Source organism: Lichenostomus cassidix, chromosome 1 (genome assembly GCF_008360975.1).
Source record: "Lichenostomus cassidix isolate B80296 chromosome 1, HeHo_3.0, whole genome shotgun sequence".
Taxonomy (NCBI): Eukaryota; Metazoa; Chordata; class Aves; order Passeriformes; family Meliphagidae; genus Lichenostomus; species Lichenostomus cassidix.
The window spans coordinates 87145034-87164128 of record NC_139479.1 but is presented as its reverse complement, the minus strand read 5'-3'; the positions used below and the strand labels follow the sequence as shown (position 1 = coordinate 87164128).

Sequence of the window (19095 nt, the reverse complement as noted above, 5' to 3'; positions counted from 1 at the left end):
CAGGTTGAAATTTATGTTTCCAAGGTTTTTGAGTATACATATAATGTGAGAGTTTTTGTAGCTGAGACACATTGTATTTGGCAACAGATTCAGAAAACCTCCACAAGTTTCTTTTGAAAAGCAGTTTCTCACCCACTGTTAGAACATCACTTTCACCTTGAAGTACATCAAGTATGTTTACTTTTTCAAAAATAGCTGCTAGGTAACAGTCTCCTGACAGGCACTTGTCATCACAGTAAAGATCAGCAAATTCAGAACACTTCTCTTTTTGTAAAAGAAAAATGTACAACTAGACTTTAAATTCAGTTGATATGAGGTAACCAGCAAATGCCTGTAGGATTTTCATGGTCATTCCCCATCTCATTACAAAGTATTGTAAAGATTCTACTGTTTCAGGGAAATTTCTGGTTTTGTGAAATGAAACACATCAATGGCATCCTGTAGCACTTTGTGCATGTCTGGCTGCCATTTCTTTGCTGCAATATCTTGTCTGTGATATTCCAGGTGTAGTGCTGTCTGTGTAACCTTACCACTCAACTCTTATTCTGCTCCACCACCTGTTACACTTGCACAGCTCTTTCATGAAACATTTTTAATTAAACAAGTAATTTACTGTTGAGATACAGCTTCTATGGTAGATCTTCCTTTCAGTGGCTCACAGAAAGAAGTTCTGCATTTCACTATTGAAAGAGAATCTGGAAAATACTGTCATCTGATGCATTTTATAAACATCTGTACTTTAATCCAGCTGCACAGGAAGCCTCTCCCGCTGTGTAATTTGTACAGACATTTGTTTCTTCAAACCTTAAGCAATGTCCACTATGTGTCTTCCAGCAGTGTTTACTGATGAAGGAATGCATTTTAGTTTGCTGCTCTATTGCTTTCTGTGCATTATCACAGCCATTTTTACCTTTTATGGCAGGAAAAACATGCATTTCTCCTGTGGTATGTGGCATTTTGTCTTTTGTGTTTTCTGAACCAAGAAACCTCAAAGGAGGCTTCTACATATTTGAAATGAGGTTCAGTGAAATTTTGTAAAGTAATGGATTGGATGTCATATGGCTTGAAACATCACTGAAAAAATTGTAAAGGTTTGTCTTCATGTTCTGGAGGCCTCGATTTTAAATGTCTTGCTAATTCTGATGGCTTCATACCATCATTAATTAACTTCTGAAGGCACGATATTCATGTAGGGTGAGGTTCATCGTTAACAGATAGCAGATGTAAATCCATATTTAAAATAGCCTTAGATAATTTTAAATTTTTGTCCAGCTTCCTCGCAGATCTGATTATCTGGACATTGTTTGTACCTTGCAATGGGACTGATTAAGGACCTGTACTAGAAGTGTCAGCTCTGCCATTTTCTTGTCATCTCTCTCTGCTCACATTATTAGCATTATCTTCAATCCGTAGCCTCTTTGCAGGAACCTTTTTAAGCCCCTTTTCCAATTTGTGAGGATTAGTTTAGTTAACACTAGATAATATAATCCATAAATCCACTTAATTCAGTGTGGGCACGCACTGATTGCAATACATTGCAATATACTGAAAGAGAGGAAATTATTGAGGGCACCATGGTCAACTCTCCGCATTGGGAGAAACTCTACACCTCTTTCGCTGCATGTGACAAGTGGCCATGTAGCATATTAGGGGACTACTGTCAATAAAAACACTTAAAATTAGTAACTTTTAATTTATTTACTTTTTTATATTAAAAAAATAGAAATTCTGTGATTTCCTACCCACACTCAACAGATCACCTTGTGCACCCCCTGGGGTGCACACACCCCAATTTGGAGACCACTGTTCTAGAGAGCCTTCTCCTCTTGCCTCCAGAAGGTGGACAACATGTGGGAAAAAGACTGTCAGAGATGCTGGGGAGGTTGAAAACGCTAAGGTAAGCGCCTCTGTCCAAAGTAAATGTCACATCAAAAATATGGTGCAGGAGAGGGGGAGAGGAGAAGAGGACTAGGCAGGAGAGGATTTAGGTACCTGAGGAAAAGGAAACAGAACAGCCACTTGCCTCCAAGTGGTGTCCCAAAGCAGCAGCCAACGCCCACAGCACACCCCACAGTCAGGACATCTGTGTAATAATAGGGCTGCTACTGGTGAAAGAGACAAAGAGAGACAGACAAACAGAAGGAAGAAGGAAAAAAAGCAGCGAGTGAGTAACAAAACTGGCAGGTATGACCACATGATGTCAGCCAGCTCTGTCACTAGTCTCAGAGTTGCAGCTATGTTTATCTTACTTCTCCCTTCTGGATGGCTTTAAAATATTGAAAACCCAATTGCTGGCATAGGACAGGCATACACCTGGAATCACATATTCAAGAAATGTGAAGAAGGCAGCATCTCGTCTTCCACTGACACATGCACATTTCTGTCACTGTAGAAGAAATATCTCATGGAAAATCCTCCAGCATTGCAGGAGCATAAGCAGGTTTCACTCCATCTCTTTCACTCTGGCAGGGAATCTCAGGTTGCACATGTGTCACAGAATGCCTAAAAAACCTACCCTGTGAGTCAGTGTATCAAGGCACATTCATGTCCAGAGCAGAGTGTGGACTGATGCTGAAGGTCCTTCTATGCTGGGTAGGGAAGTGGGTGACAGATCACCCAGTAAAGCATTGTGCTGTCCTGGTGAAAACTTTCATGATAAAAAAAAGTAATTGGAATGTATAAAAGGGAGTGTCTTTCTAAGAGACTGGGCACCATTTGCTTGTCAAGGGCTAAACTGGCTTTTCAAATTTATCCCCTCTAATATACAGGGTGGTATTTGCCTGCAACAACACCAAAAAGTTATGCACCAGGGCAATAAGATGTGAAACTGGAAGCTATATCCTGGATCAAGGTCAGCTGAAGATAACATGACTCCCAGATAATGGAAATCACATTTGGCAACTTGGTGTAAATCCAAAAGAGGAACCGGGGCTAGAAAAACTATGATAACTTTGTTTGTTCTCATACTACAATGTTATCACAGACTCACAGCAAATTTTAGTTCTGTGCCTCTGAATGCTTCTCTATCTCTCTGTTCAGAGCTGGGCTAGCTCCAAGGCTATATCAAGGGTAATAGGATCAGTGTGCTCAGGATCAGGGTGCTCAGGATCAGGGTGCTAGGTGAGCCCTGAACACCTCCAAAAGCAGAGATTCCCCAGCCTCTCTTGACACCCTGAACCAGCTTTGGGACAAGGGGAGAAATTCTTTCCGTGCATGGATAGAATTTCCTTTGTTGCAGGTTGTGGCTGCTGTCTCTTTGTCCTTTCACTGATCTCTGAGAAGACTTTGGTTACTTTGACATCTCCTTTAGCTACCAAAGACAGCAGTTAGACCACTCCCTGTTTAGCCTTCTCTTTCCTTCTCTGGCATCTCCCAGTGAACTAAGTACAATGCATCCTGCAGTCTCTGAGACTATGTTAATTCCAGGTACAGAGAAACAAACAAGAAGCATAGACTTCTACAGAGGCCCTTTGGGCTTGAGGGTTTTTTCTTTTTTCTTTTCCTCCCAGTAAGACAGATACCATTCTCCTGTGTACTACCAGGAGGTTCCACCTGACTGGGGTCTGATCCTTGTTTCTGAACCTGCTTTCTCTTAAGGCTTTTGGCAGACTGACAAATTTTGCCTTGAAGCCTCAGGCTTCAGCTCAGGGTGTCTACATCTTGCTAAATTGCCCACATATGCACAATTATCAGCCTCTGTCTTGCTAGGCCTGATTTTCTTCCTAGCATCTTTTCTCAAGTTATCAGCTGAAGAACCTTTAATCTGTAGCTGACAAACTATGTTCCTTCTTTGTTTTTTCTTTAATAGCCAACTAGAATAAAGATCAGTATTACTGTTGACACAAGACCATGTTGCTTTTGTCAGCTAACTCATCCATTTGAAGACTAACAGGAAAGCAGTGCCTGGAAGAACTAAAGCCAGCTTAGAAAAATACATAGCATTTAAAAGCTTCTTAAGCTTCTGGGCACGATAACCATGCAAAGAGATTCAGGGCAGAGCATGGAGAGAGGGGGAAGTAAAATGAAGGCACAACAAAGAATGGAGAACATTCTCAAGACAAATTACTTATGAATATATTTTTACTGCTTTAGGAAAAAGTTATCATGTGCCTCTATTTAAAGAAATTCAGTGAAGCAGAAGACTAGTACAAATGCAGGGGGGAGACATAAATTTCCAAATTTCCATAAATTTCTCCTCCAAGTGAGATCATGGAAAATTGGGAAGGGACCAGTGGAGTTGTCTCCCTGCTCAGAGAGCTGTTAATTCCAAGGCTAGATCCAGGTTAGCCTTGCACATTTCCAAGGGTGGAAATTCCCTAGACACTCTGAACACCTGTGCCAGTGCTGGACCACCCTTGGGAGAGAAGAACATAGTTTTCCTGAACAGAGTCAAAATTTCCCTTGTTGCAAGTTGTGCCCATTGCCTGTTGCAAGGCTTTTTTTTACTTCCGTTCTCTACTCGATCCTTATTGACTTTCTGGACAGCCCTTGGTACTCTGCAGGTGGAACAATGTGCATGGCTGGCAGGGACTGCACAAGCTGCATCATTAGAAATCAGCACATTAATGGGTGTCTCTTTTCCTAAAGCCTTCCTTTCCTTTTGGTGCTCTGAATTACACATGAAAAGAATGAAGTCTTGCTGCTGGAGTGCAGAGGTACTGGTGGAGAACCCTTCATGAGAGCAGGAAGTCTCACAGCAAGAGGCTAAATGTACATTAAATATCACACATGGGAAGACACTTGCCTCCAAGAGGAGCCTTGAAGCAACATCTGATTCCAACTGCGCAAGCCGGCACCAGGAGGTCGAGCTGCCTAGGCATATTCTGGAACAGGGAGTGCAGCCAGAGACGGGCATGCTGGGGTTAGAGGGAGCAAAGCCAGGGGGTTAGCACCTGAACAATGAAAATAAGCAACAGCCAGCAGCAGAGTCAGCCATTGCTATTGCCAATAGCAGGCTCTACACACTTCAGTGCAGCCTTTAGTACTGTCAGCTGGTCACTGGCAGTGACATCTGGTCCTTGTGCACAGACAGGATCCACTCGAGTAAAACAGCACCTCCAGTTGTATTACACAGTCACTTCTTGCTGAGAGCCTGCACATAGAGGAGTTCCTACATTTATCTATATGTGCAGTTAATAGATTTTTTTATACAACCAGTCAATATGGTGATCAGCCTGCAGAGGCTGTTCTGCAACAGCAAAAGCATAGAGACGGTGTCAGTGTCTAAAATTAGCAATGTTGTATAAATTTGGCTTAAAGACAAATTGATCTTTGTCTGTAGCTACTTTTTTATACAGTCAGTGATCACAGTGCAAAGGTATCAGTCACAACATTGAAAACTTGTCAAACACATATTCCTACCCATCCTCTGTGTAGTTGCTGGATAACACTGGTGGTCCTGCACAGTTACTTGGACTCTATGTCTGGTCTTCCACTACTATTGTGTTCAGCTTTTTACTGCTCTACAGCAGTACAGTGACCTTCAAACCATGTGCTTACTCTGCACTCCATGGCCTATCCATACTATCCTGTGTGTCTCAGGAGCTCAGCCTGTGCAAGAGCTGTGTGCAGAGACATGTGCCTTACCTCATACACCCCACAGAAGATTGACATGAACTTGCTGAGTACCACAGCACAGATACTGGCAATATGCACAAAAGGACCCTGCAAGAGAAGAGGAGGAGAAAATCAGAGAGGGTTGACCTCTGGTTACTGACAACCATTTAGCTACTGCAGGCCTCATAATTTCTCTTTGGCCATCTCAGCCAGAAATAGAATCATTAAGGTTGGAAAAGACCTCTAAGATCATTGAGTCAAACCATTAACGCTGCACAATTGTGCTCACCACTAAACCATGTCTCCAAGTGCCACAAACACATGCATTTTGAACTCTTCCAGGGATAGTGATTCCACCACTTGCCTGTTTCAATGCCTGACCACTGAAGAAATTTTTCCTAATATCCAATCTAAACATCCCCTTGTGCAACTTGAGGCTATTACCTCTTTCCTTGTCACTGGTTATCTGACAGAACTGACCAATCCCAACCTGGATACAACCTCCTGTCAGGGAGTTGTAGAGAGTGTGAAGGTCTCCCCTGAGCCACCTTTTCTCCAGGCTAAACAACCCTATTTCCTAAACCCTTATTTTCCTAATAAGAGTTGTGCTCTAGACCCTCCAGTCTTCCTCAGTTCTCCAATCTCCATTTAATTTTTTTCCCTCTCAAAGACTACCTGACTTGAGTTCTTTGATGTTTCCTATACCATACCTTTCAAAGTGGAAAGAAAATGGCCAGTGAAATATAGGTCTTGCTGGAAAGAGCAGAGCTTTGAGTAAGAAAACATTTATAGATTCTTCTTCCACAGACAACTCCCACCTTCCAGACCCTGGTCACTACTGCATACAGAACCAGCAACATTTACCTCTTTCCCCACAGGCATGCCACTTCCAAGCCCAGCTGTGAGGGCCACGACTTTGGCCACAAAAGCTTTGAGAGTGAGGTACTCCTTAAGGACCACTCCCCTCATAATGGTCTTGAGCTCTGGGATCCCAGACCCTGAAAACGACAGCAGAGTCGGGGATGAACAAAACCCGCAGGCAAACGGAACAAGAAAAACGAGACAGACAGAAACAGATCTTGCCATGCCTTCTGCCCTCACCAACAGCCTGGGGAGAGACGAAGTGGCAGAAACTGGCTGCAAACAGGATGAGACCAAGTGGGACTGCAACCCACGCTGCATACTGCAGAGGGATATTCGGGTGCAGCGCTCTGTAGATCCACTTGTAGGCTGTAGACACACAAACAAAGAAGTTGTCAGTGACCACAGCTGCTCCAAACAGGCTGCTAGACATCAGAGAATCACATACGTGCTAAACGTGCCTGTGCTAAATCTCCTTCAGAAATGCTGCCCTAAATGCTACTCTAATGCTCCTTTTCTAAGACAAGCCTCGTTACATTTTGGGTACAAGTTCCCCAATAAAGCAGGCATTCTGCAAGAGTGGATACAAGACACTATTAATAGTGTGGCATGAGAAGAGATGTGTTATATGCCACTGTGAGGATGAATCACTGTACAGTGTCTTTTCATTTGGCAGTCTGAGGGTCTTGTGTGGGTCCTGGAGGACAATAAAGTGGTCCACCAATCATTTCTTCACAAAAACTAGTTTAAAACCTCTGATTATGATTTGCCTTCTAGAGCAGCAGAATGGAAGCTGTGCCAGCAGCTATTAAAAATTAAACCAGCAGTGGTACCGTTGCTCAGCCAGGTACAACAGCATGAGCTGCAGACAATTCAAACTGAACTGCAGCTCCTCTGCAACTCCATCTTCTCTGCCTGACCTGGTTCCCTCCACATAGAAGCCTAAGACTTGGCAGAGGAAAAGGAAAAAAATCCAAAGTACTCAGCTGCTGGGAGTATAAAGGACAGGAACTCTCAGAGTAGATTATGTCAGTCACCTGGTAGATGGGGAAGCTCTAGAGGGAGGAACAGTGGGCTGATGGAATTTTGGGAGCTTTGAGGAATTGCAGTGCCTGGTGAACATCAGCAGCCAAGAGGAAAGGGTTGGTGTACATTTGTGCCAGTCAGGATTGGGACCCTGAGAGTAAGGACAGGGGAGCAGTGCAGTTAACAAGGTGTGGGCAATGTTGTGTGTGCATGAACACACTGAGATAGGGGTCTGAAAGATCTTATCATTTTTATAGCTGGCAAAGGGAGAGAGATCACAGGAGAAATGCAGGGAAGGGATGTAAGACAGGGCATAGGAGACCTGTGTGAAAAGGGCAAAAGGAGAGAGCACGATGTGCCTAGGTGGCAGAAGAATTCAGGGCATTGTAGAAATAAAAATTGGAAAGAACAAAAATGAGGTAAAAAGCAGAAACAGTGTCAGGAGGGCATCTAAGAACCTCTTCGCCTCCCCATGCCCCATGTCCTTGATATTCTTGAGGAGAAAGGGAAGCAGTATAACAGGAAAGGCCACAGTACAGTTTCCCTGTGCTCCTGTATATTCAAGGGAGCAGAAAGAAAAGGGATTCAAAAGAATGGTTTATCTTTGACTCATCATCCACATATCCCTTGTCTCTGCCCTCTTACTTCCAAATTTCCCCCTGCCATCCCTTTTAAGAACCTCTCCCTAGCTAACCTTTACTATTTTGCCAGAACTTCAAACTTCCCAAGCAGCAAGGGCTGAGGATGGGACACTGCTGGTAAAGGAGGAGCAGCACTGGTCACTGGGCTTTGTAAAACATTCGCATCATTTACTGTCTGCTTTTGCAACACCTGAATGGCACCCACCCTGTACGGTCTTTGCACTGGCATAATCCACTCCCCAGCTCACCAACGCCATGACCAGACCCAACAGAACCAAGAAAATCCAGTCCTCTCCAAGCTTCTTGGTAACGTATTTCTGGACGCGTTTGGCACAGTCTGTGGAGGGAAGAGTGAACCAGAAAAACTGAGGGAACATAGATGAAGCTGTGTCTGCCTCTCCTATGCTGAGAGCTGACTGCAATAAGGATTTATTTGGAAGCATCATGGGCTTCATGTTGAAGGACTGGTACCCATCCCTCTGTCACACAGTTCTGTAACATCTTATGTAGTTTAAAAAACATTAAACATAAGGTGGGGGGGTGAGATGGGGCAGGACACACTGGGTGAAATTTAACATCTTGTACACTAGCAGCAAAAGTCTGACACAAGGATTACAGAGATCTGTTGTGGGAAAAAATTATTTACTTGGGATTGTTTTTTATTCCAAACAGAACTTTTCTCTTTCTAGCATGAAAACTCATATGAAAAAGGTTCTTCAACCCAATGAGATTGGACTCCTTTTCCTTCTCTCTCTGCTTCTCCCCAGTCAAGATTGCTTAAATTCCATCTTTTTGCTGGCCTACCCAATTTCTGGTGATAGGGAAATGAAAGATGAATTGTCCCTACCTTGACACTTGGAATAGTGCTCTTCTTTGATCTGTACTTGACTGTCACGTTTCAGGGGTCTTCCATGGTTCTTTTGGTTCTGTCTCTTCAGTATTTTTGCTCCTTCCTTCTCTGAAATATTATCCGTTATCTGGTCTGTGTATCGGCCATAAAGCTGGAGGAGCAGAAAACAAGAGAGATCACAAGGAAAAGGTAAGGCAATGCTCCTTCAAAAATAGCATTAAGGATGACAAGGTAGATCTACCAACAGTCCAAGGTACAGAGCCAAATGTAACCAAGCAGGGAGACACAGAAACTCTCAGACAGATGCAGCTCATTTTTTGGATTCTTTTTTTCTTTCTGGTTCCCTTTTCCCAGTCCCTCCAAAACCTTTTCATCTCCTTTTAGGGGGTACAGGATATGATCACAGAATATTCATTATTTTCTAATGTCCTGGGGGAAAAATGGCTGAGAGATTGAACATTAAGAGGCAGCATTTGAGCATTAAGAGACAGCTTTCTGGAGGTACAAAAGAAGGTCAAAGTAGTTCACATGAGGCCGCCATCCTCAGGGCTGTCTCACAGATTTCAGCAGCACTGTAAAACATCTCTGAAGGTTTTGAGAGGCATTACACTCTCAAACAGGCTGCAGGAATGTCCTGCATCTGTTCCTCCTGCTGCCAAGGAATGCTTAACAGGGCACACAGCCACTGATGGTGCCCGTGGAGGAAAAGAAGCAGCAGCATCTCAGAAATACCACAGGCTACTGCATACCTCCTCCCATTATTTACCCAAATCAGCATTCTCAGTCCTCATGCGCCTCCAATTCCTCTGAATTTTCTAATGGCTTAATCCAGTCTTTGTCTTCAGATGCTAAACTAGAAATGCAATTGGTTATAAATAATTCACAAGCAGCTACATGTGCTTACCAAGGACATTTCTTACACGGGTCTACAGTACACTGGGCAGTTGTGCTCTCTTGTCAACATCTTAAGGGAGTTTGAAGAGCCCTGACTGTGCCCCTGTGTTTGTTTACCAGATTCTCTGAAGAGCAGCTATCCCACCTCACTCTTTCAGAGCTTTTTAGTAGCAGAGTGTGGCTAGCACAAGTCTTTCCCATGAGAATTCTTTTTGTGTTTTATAAATAAAGATAAAGTTTGGATGTTATTAAAAACAGTGTCCCAAGACTTGGATGGTGCAGGCCTGGCCAATCAGGCCTAGGGGGAGGTTTCTGACTGACCAATCTGGGTGACCTTTGAAAACTCTCTATATATGATGAAATCAAAACAATAAAGGTCCTTTCCTTCTTGCCACTGAGAACTGGGTTCTTTTCTCTGCTAGCGGCTCAACAGCGACATCAGAGAATAAGCCTCTCCTCCTTGCACGTCCCTCAGTGAACAAGGTTTGGCTTCACTTCAGACCAGGTTACCACCTGATGCACTTCCCACCTGCGACAAGGGGACCCTTTGCTCCCTCCATAGCACAGCATCTGCTTCTCTGAGATTTTCTGAGTGGCAGGAGGAGAATGAACCATGTTTTGATCGGCAAAATAAGACACTTAAGCTGGAAAATGACAAGACATATGACAGAGATAAAGCACTACCACACACCTGTGAGACATTTCTATTTGACAGTTCCTGCCTCCCCCTTTCGAGGAAGCACAAGAGATGTTCTCTTGAGATAAAATAGATTCAGAGACTCACAAAAAGATTTACACTGGAAGGCACATCTGGAGGTTTCTAGTCCAAGCCTCTGGCTTCTGCCCACAGCATGCAAACTCCAAAGATAGGTAAGCTAGATTAGGCTCAAGATTTTGTTCAGGCAACTCCTAAACATCTCCAGGGGTAGAAATTACCCAGCTTCTCTGAGCACTTCTTTCAGTGCTCTACCAATTAATATTTCAAGATAACAAATACAACTGAAAGTCCTAAGTAATTTATTTATTTGCACATATTCCTCAAGAGACACTTGAACCATGTGCCATAACTCCCTTTGGAAATCCTAGTGGATTCTTTTTTTCATAGAATACATATCTATGCTTTTTAAAATCATCCTGTTCTAAAGATGGCTCACCTGTTGATCCTATCTGAACAGCTGAAAGCATTCTTCCATTCATCACTGCATTGGAAACTACACAAACTTAATGCAATTATTAACCACATGATTACCAACACATTCTAGGTAAATTAAGCAGTGCAGACTCTTTGCAGTGAATAATGGCCATGTTCTGACCCCCTTAAAACAGACAGGACAGTGAAACATCAAGCCGAAGAATTTCATCTGCAAGGTAAGCTGCCACACACAGAATGCAGTCCTACCTAGCAAACTGCTCATTTTTTCTCTCACTATGTCTATTTCAGCCAGAAATGTCAAGGACCAGCAGATTTTAGACAAATGCATCTTCACATCACCTCAGCCAGTGTTTCATTGCTGTTAAATGGTCATGAAGGATGGGTCTGTCAAATACAACTTAAACCCAACCATGAACTCAAACCCATGTCAAGTATGAGATTCAAATTAGAATCTTCCATCTGCCAGATAGAACAGCATGACAGTATAATAGTATGAATGCTGAAAGTTCTCATATAGTACCCTACTTCACTGCTTCTGCCTGGCTGGAAAATGGTGCACTCAGGATATGGGGAAAAGGAGTTTGTCCACAGACAGAGAAAAGAATTCGCTGTCTTGGCAAACCAGGTAGTCTCAACTCATTTAAAGAAGGTTTCACACATTTGCTTTGCTTCTCCAGGTCTCTGGAAGTATCTAAAATAGTAGGAGATTGTGGGACAGAGAAGGAATCCAGAAATCAGGGGATGACCTTACAGCAAAATTAGGTTAGGCAAGAAATATCCACTCCACCAGAAAATGTAAAACTAAAAATATAACACAGTGGGACTCTGACTGTTACTTCTTCTGTTGCTCCCTCTCTAACATGAGGAACACAGGGTTTCTGAGCACCAGAAAAAATGAAGACAATTTTATAAGTTCTCAGTTACCACCTAAGGGTTGAACCAGGGAAGGTACTATCATGTCTACCTTGGCTAAATGCTGAGAGAGACAATCAAAATGGTGCAAAACCAGATGAAGGTATAAATACCACTGAGGATAGATGGGAGGAACATACAACCTCACCCCCCCCCTCCAAAATCAAACAAATGACAAAACAACCCCCAAACAATCCAGGGAGAAAGCACAACCAGGTAAAGTTAATATTCAGAGAACAAGCATTTATCAACACAGGGTTTGTATTTCCAAAACTTTGGGAAATTTCATTGTTTGAGTAACAGAGGAAAAATTGCATAGAATCTCAGTGGAAAAAATACAACACAATCTCGAGACTTTTCTGGGAGCTATTTTCTGAGGGCTCAGCACCTGTATGAGACTGCCCTCCTCCCACAGTCCAAAGCCTAAGCTATTTCCCGTGCAATTTAGACTGAACAATATATTCCCCACAGAATACTCCAGTCCCAAAATCCCTTTCCCCAGCTCTGCTGCTGCATCCTGTTTATGATCTGCTGCTCCTGGCCATTGAGGGGGCCTTGGCCTGTATTTCTCATCCTTCTCACTCCTGCCTTGTAGCCATCTTGCTATTCCTGAAATTATCTTCCTTAGGTAATTCTTTTTTTTTTCTGATGGATCACCAAAGAGAAGCCATATTTGAGCTCAAAGGTGAAACCTTCCAAAACACACTGCATAAATGAATTTTAAAAAATTCAGTAATTTTTTTTTTTTTTAATTTCAGTAAATTAAAAAAAAATCAGTAAAAAGTCTTGGTCAACTGCTTAGACATAGAGACAATGAGGCACACACAAGGGACAAGGGACAGCAACAAAATAATAAAGTTGCTCCTGAAGAAAAGGTGGCAAAGGGGAAATCTAACAGCAATTCCACTACCTGAAGGGAGGGAGGGGTTGGAGGGAAACATCAGAGCAAGACCTCTCGGAGGGGCACGGTGATGGACAAAAGCACAACTTGCAAGAAAGGAAACCCCACGTAAAGTAAAACATGTCCCCATCCAGCTCCTCCTGAGGATGATTCAGCACAGGAGCACCTGCCCAGTGGGGCTGGGGAATCTTCAGACTTGCAGAGGTTCAGAACATGCCTGGAAAAAGCTCTGGACAACCTGAGCTACATTTGGAGTCAGGCCTGCTGTGAGCAGGGGCTTGGGCTGGAGAGCTCCAGAGGTCCTCCCACTTACCTCTCCCTGTGAGCTGTTTTTCTGTATTTCTGCATTGCCTGATTTCTTATTGCACATCCCTCCCACTACACCCATCTGTGTATTGCTGAGTGAGCTCCCTGCCAGGAACACCCTTTCTATAGGCACAAATAGCACAGCTTTCAAATACTTCACCAGCTGTAGCTGCTTTCTCATGCAGAAAGAAAACAATGCAAAATCCTACAGTGTATGATAATGTATATTTTTATCAAGGTGTATTACATAATCTATCATATATCTACTATCTGTCATATTGATTGTCAAAATTATATGTATATTAGAATTATTATCCTACTTCTATTATGTTATCTATTAACCACTATAGATTTTTTGACTGTCAATTCTCTGAAGGTCCCAGGCCAAAGACCAAGATTTCACTATTCTGGGGCCTGTGTAAACCAAACCAAATCCCATGAACAACAGAAGGCAACAGCTAGCAAAATAAAAGAGCCCAACAGAATCTAAATCTCTGTCAAATGTTTTTTCACATGACAGCAGGGAAAGAAATCTTAATGATTACTCTGTGTGGAAATGGATGAAAACATGTGCAATGGGTTGTTTTTCATGCTAACAACACAATAATAACTGTGTGTTTGTACAAAGTACACATGCATATTTATAATTTATCTGCATGTGCGTGAATGACTAGCAGAATATACACATCCACAGCAAGCCTGACTCAGATAGAATATGTCAGCATGCTAAGTTTCATGCATTAATGTACATGCACAATGCACGTGACTGTTTATATAAAATATTTCTAGGACATATTTTTCAGTAAAACTATAAATACAAAACTGTCTGGCTTTGAGATTGCAAATTGCCTTCACAAATGCATGCTTGCTTGGGGATATTTCTGCCTGAAGATATGCATGGGAATGGGTTTGATGGCCTTCTTGTTTCCATGTGAGATCATCAGTCTACGTGCACTGGCCATCATGCCTCTGGAACGGAGCACAGAGACACTCTGGTGTTGGGGCAAGAGCACAGAGCTGGGTTGTATTGCCTCACTGTGCCATCTCTGCCTGCTGGAGAGTGCTTTTAGGTGTGTGGGACAGGCATATCTGGTGGATAGGTGTGACCTGGGATGTTTCTGTGCATGGATGGGCTTTACTGGAGAGAGGGTTTGCATCTCGTAGCTCCCCACTGCCCAGCTCACTATTGGTTCATGGCACATGCACAGAGGTGCATTTCTTTCACCCACCTCAGCTCTCCAGCCCTATTTGCACCCCAGCCCCAGGTGGGTACACACACCTCTCCTCCCCGTCCCACCCAGCCCATGCTCACCCTCTTAATGTGGCTGCTGCAGCCAAAGCTCTGCCTTGCCTCAGTGTAGATAAAGCCTAAACTGCTGCAGTCAGACCTCTGTCTGTCTGGGCTGCTGCTTTCAAACCTGCCAATGGGGTGGGTCTGGAAGACTTTAGTGTAGGAGACGTGCAAACTCTCAGATGTTTTGGGCAGTTTCAGAAGAGAAATCCCTGAATATGGCCATGGAACTGATTTTCTGATCTTTTGCAATGTGACACATAACTGTTCTCATTGGGATGCTTATCTACTGGAAAAGATTTAATTGGTGGCAAATGTTGCTTTTTGCCTATCACTAAATCATGTAAATGTGGCTTTTTGCCTATCACTAAATCACGTAAATCTCTAGGAGACAATTAATGCAATCTCCTTCATTCCCCAATCATTCACCACATGTAAGAGGATTTGTATTCATGTAAAGAGAAACATCCATTCTATGATTTTCACACTCACATGCTCTCTCCCTCATCATCTGACTGGATACTTCATTGCACCAAAGTAGAGTGGTGGGAAATAAGACACCAGGACTCTGCTGTAAACCCTCCCCTTTGCAGGAGGCTGTCCCAGATGGAGACGTAAGGGAGATACAGAATATAATAGAACAAAAAACAATAACCAGAGTACAACTTTGTCCCAGACATTTTTATGAACCACTTCTTGTATGAACCAGAGCAAGGGTCAGGGCAAGTTTAAGGCTTAGAAAATCCCTCACTTACAGCTCCACTAAGAGTTACCAAAAATATCCATATTCACCTATGGGTCTATGACCATCAAATGCTTTATGGTCAGAGAAAAGTCACAAGAGAGCTTTACTTCATCTCTACAGCTGTGCAGATAGATACCCATCTATAGACATCACTGTTCCTTTGGTTTTGCTCACTCTTCTGCTCTACTTGAGATCACTGTGCAGCTGAAGGCAGCTGCAGCTTCTCTTTGCTGTTACAAACACATTAATGCTCTGGTTAATTTTCCCCATCCCAGCTCACCCATTCCATTCTTGTTGCATCCATGGCAGGTGACAATAGCCTTGAATTACTGGTAGCATCCTGGGTGTAAGCACAGCCAGGAATGCCAAAGCCTGAGCTGGGAGCCAGCGAGCGAAGGGGAGAGCTGGTGGGACTGGGGATGGACAGGGATGTGTCCCGAGAACCCCAGGGCCTGTGTGATCCCTGTGTGATCCCTGTGTGATCCCTGTGCTGCCACCACCATCCCGGTGTCCAGCCCTACCTGTGGGTAGCTGAGGGAGCTCTCCGGGCAGCGCAGGTCGTCCCCTGTCGGCCCGGCCTGGTGTCCTGCCTCCACAGGGATCCCGAAATGGGTGCATTTCTCAAGGCAGACATAGTTGTACTGCGGTGTGCCCCCCCACAAGGCTGGCCTCGAGCTGGGCTCCTGTGCCTTGCTCTCTGAGCTCTCCATTGCTCTACTCCTCCTCACGCTCGTCTGTGACTGAGCTGCTGCTCTGGGCCTTACCTAGAGCCACCTCGTGTTCTGGCAGAGAGCATGGCCTCCGCATGTTCTGCTGATCCTTCCTTTCCCTCTCTCCTCAGACCACTCCAACTTGTCCTGTTCCTGCACTCTCTTTCTCTCTGCCCCTCCTCCTCCTTGTGCCTCTCTCACTTTCTTCCCTTCCTGCCCAAAGGGTTCAACAATATTTATAGCAACCTTCCTCAGCCACATGATTGCCCAGTGCCGTGTCTGATCTCAGCAAAAGGCAATAACTCTGCCGGGATTGAATATCAGGTGTGATCAAGAGGGGAACTCCTGAAGGAGAGGGAGGGGGCAGGGGGAAGGAGGTGGTGTGACAGACAGAGCTACAAGCACAGAAACAGAAAGCACACAGAAGGAATCAGAAATCATTATCCAGGATATCTTTTCTCTTACAGCTCCCCGTCCCACGCAAGCCCTGTTTGCAGTGAGAACAAAGGTCAGTGGGCTTCCTCATTCTCTCCCCAGATACCAGGTGTCCAAAAGACTGAGCAACAAGCTTAAAAACACCAGCAACTATGGTGAGATGGAATGATATGGGTGTCCACTCAGTGTCTCAAGAGAATTTTTCTCAGTCCACAGTCCACAGTCCAAGCCCTAATGGAGAAGTCAGGCATCCCTGTAAACTGCTGAGCAGACTAATCTCAGCCTTCCCACGTGTCCTTATGGGGAACAGCTTACACTTCAAAGAATGCCACCAAACAGTTCTGTGGGTACTCAATTATAGGTGTATACAGAAATTTAATTCTTCTTGATGCTCCCTTTTCCACACACTAGAGCATTCAACAGCTTCTCCTCTCTGCTCTGCCATTTGTTCCTCAGCTAGGGAAAGAAGCAATGAGCTCAGCCAACACCAGTGAGCTACCAGCCAGCAGTAGGAATGAGAAGCATGTTAAGCAACATGGCCTAGAGATACCTCCTGGTACTGTCAGTGTGCTGCCTGTAACCATACAACTTCTGAGGGCTCTTAATTGAGGAGCAGAGAGTTCAAGATCCTAGAAACTGTATACAAGAAAAAAAGACCTCATATGACAAAGCTACTTATACTGAGTAAGATATTTGAGATATTTGCAGGCAGGATGGGGAGGAGAGAGGTGCAAAATACCCTTTTTTGGGTTCAGAACAGTGGTCTCATTATTTTATTTTGCAGACCACTGTATAACATTTCTTCTTTTGCTTTTTTTTTTTTTCAGTCTGCATGGTCCTTGAGAGTAAGGAGAAAAAAAGTCTCCAAGAGGAAGACACACTTAATTTCCCCCATAAACCACCTTCTCTAATGTTCCTGCTAAGATCCATTTACACTAATATCCATGTGGATAATGTTAGTCTGTAAAACCCACAACTGATAGCAGCCAGGCAATCACTGAATATTTATGAAAGCAATATCAGTGCTGCCCCAAAATTTACAGGCTCTCCTGTTTCATTCTCCCCAGCACTCACTTTACTGTCAACAAGCACTATTTTCTGGAGGAAGACTGTGGCCCATAGGTAGGACAAAACTTGTAATGACTCACCTTAAAAAAGAGTTTCTAAGTGACTGTGTCTAGGAGATCAGAGGAAAAACATTTGGATACCCTCACATGTTACCATCACAAAGGCATTAATTGCTCCCAACTTACTGAGGTGCTTTTGGAAGACCAATGTCACTGTGGCTTATATAAAAAATCATGCATAGCACATACTATATAGTCTATTAAAAAAAAAAAACCCTGTCTCAAATATAAGGTGCATCATGTATAGAAAGCCTAAAGACTGACCACAGTTTAGGCCCAGCAAACATCAAAGATACAATACAGCACCAGATCTTCAGTTACTATTACATGTGCCAGAGGAGAATACTCATCACAGCCACTGCAGAAAATTAATGAGAACCTTTACCCCAAAGTGCACTCTTCAAGCTCTTGTTTTTCAAGAGGCACAAGAATGGCACATTGGAAATTGCTGCAGTATAAAAATGAACCCTGTACTGCCAGCTAATCATGTCTTGCATGCTACTGTTGTGGAATTTCTGTGGGAAATAATTATATAATAATAGCCTAAACCAGGATGAGTCTACCTGGAAAGGCTTTTCCCAAGAACTGTCCCTCTCAGCTTCCAAACTGGCCCCAGCCTCATTCACCTTATCTACAAAACATGAAGAACCCCAAGGCCAACATTCACTCCAGATGCTACTTGAACAAGAAGCCTGTACTATCCTCCTGAGGAAGACATTCTACAACCCCCCTGAGCCCTCACTCTTGTTTCCCACAGTGAATACACCTCATCCAGTGAATGGTAGAGTGATAACTACACAGCTGAGCCTGAACAAACACTGTGTGGTACCTATGCACTAGGAAAGACCTAGCTCTTCTGGAGCTAAGGACCTAGTATTCAACTAATTCCCACTTCTCATAAAACAGTGTCTCTGCCTCAAATATAAGGTGCATCATGTCTCTGTACCCGGATATTGTCTAGAAAGAAAGAGACTGAGAACTGAAATTCACCATTTCAGCGCATGACAAAATATATGCAATCTGTAGAGATACTAGATTTATGTTACATTACTTCCTGTGTCCTGAACACTAATATTACCATGCTACTCAGCCTATAAATCAACTGTCTCCCTCTTTCCCCTAGGAGGTGAAAGTGCTTTGTCAGCTCTCTGGAAATTTTTAACAATCCCTGCTATTGCACAAGGTACCAATACTGTCACAGCCTCCAGCCTCACTGACACTAGTCTAGTTATATTCAAAGCAGCTACTCTCAACATGTATTTGCTCTGAGATATGCTGCTTCTGTTTCACACTCTAAGACGAACTCGTAGACCTAACAGCTTGTCCATTTTTTTCTAGATGACACAGCTGACCTAATGAAAGGTAAAGTTCCAGCTTTACTCATAGTCTTTTCCATATTTTTCAGATCTGCAGAGTCCCATAAACACAGAATACAGACCACATCCTGAAAAAATCTGCCTTTCTGCACTGCTGCTGCCCAGCAACTGCTGTCAAATCTCCCCTATCACTCTTCCTGTAATTTCCTGTCACAGCTCTTCTTTCTATATTTTCTTTATTGCTCCTCTGTCCTGCTTTTTATTTCCCAGGTCTTGCTCTGCACTTCCACCAGGACTCATCAATACAGTGGCTTTTGCTTCAGAGGTTACAAGCAGACTCAGGAGATTAACACAGAGCTGGAGGGAGATGC

The 19095-nt window shown here is 43.5% G+C and overlaps 1 protein-coding gene across 4 annotated transcripts in view; it reads right to left on the bottom strand.

Moving 5' to 3' along the window:
- Nucleotides 1-19095, bottom strand: part of CLCN1 (chloride voltage-gated channel 1) — a 56617-nt gene that overhangs the window by 21079 nt on the left and 16443 nt on the right. For 2 of the 4 annotated variants that reach the window (XM_085068102.1, XM_085068130.1), the window contains exons 1-7: nucleotides 15658-16065; nucleotides 8932-9085; nucleotides 8290-8421; nucleotides 6658-6786; nucleotides 6421-6554; nucleotides 5587-5664; nucleotides 2024-2102 (exon numbers count right to left, since the gene is read on the bottom strand). In XM_085068102.1, the coding sequence (XP_084924228.1) occupies nucleotides 2024-2102; nucleotides 5587-5664; nucleotides 6421-6554; nucleotides 6658-6786; nucleotides 8290-8421; nucleotides 8932-9085; nucleotides 15658-15846 (895 nt within the window). In that variant the 5' untranslated portion in view covers nucleotides 15847-16065. Of the gene's footprint in view, nucleotides 1-2023; nucleotides 2103-5586; nucleotides 5665-6420; nucleotides 6555-6657; nucleotides 6787-8289; nucleotides 8422-8931; nucleotides 9086-15657; nucleotides 16066-19095 lie in introns of those variants that run through there. The other 2 variants (XM_085068122.1, XM_085068112.1) reach the window with 2 other exon arrangements.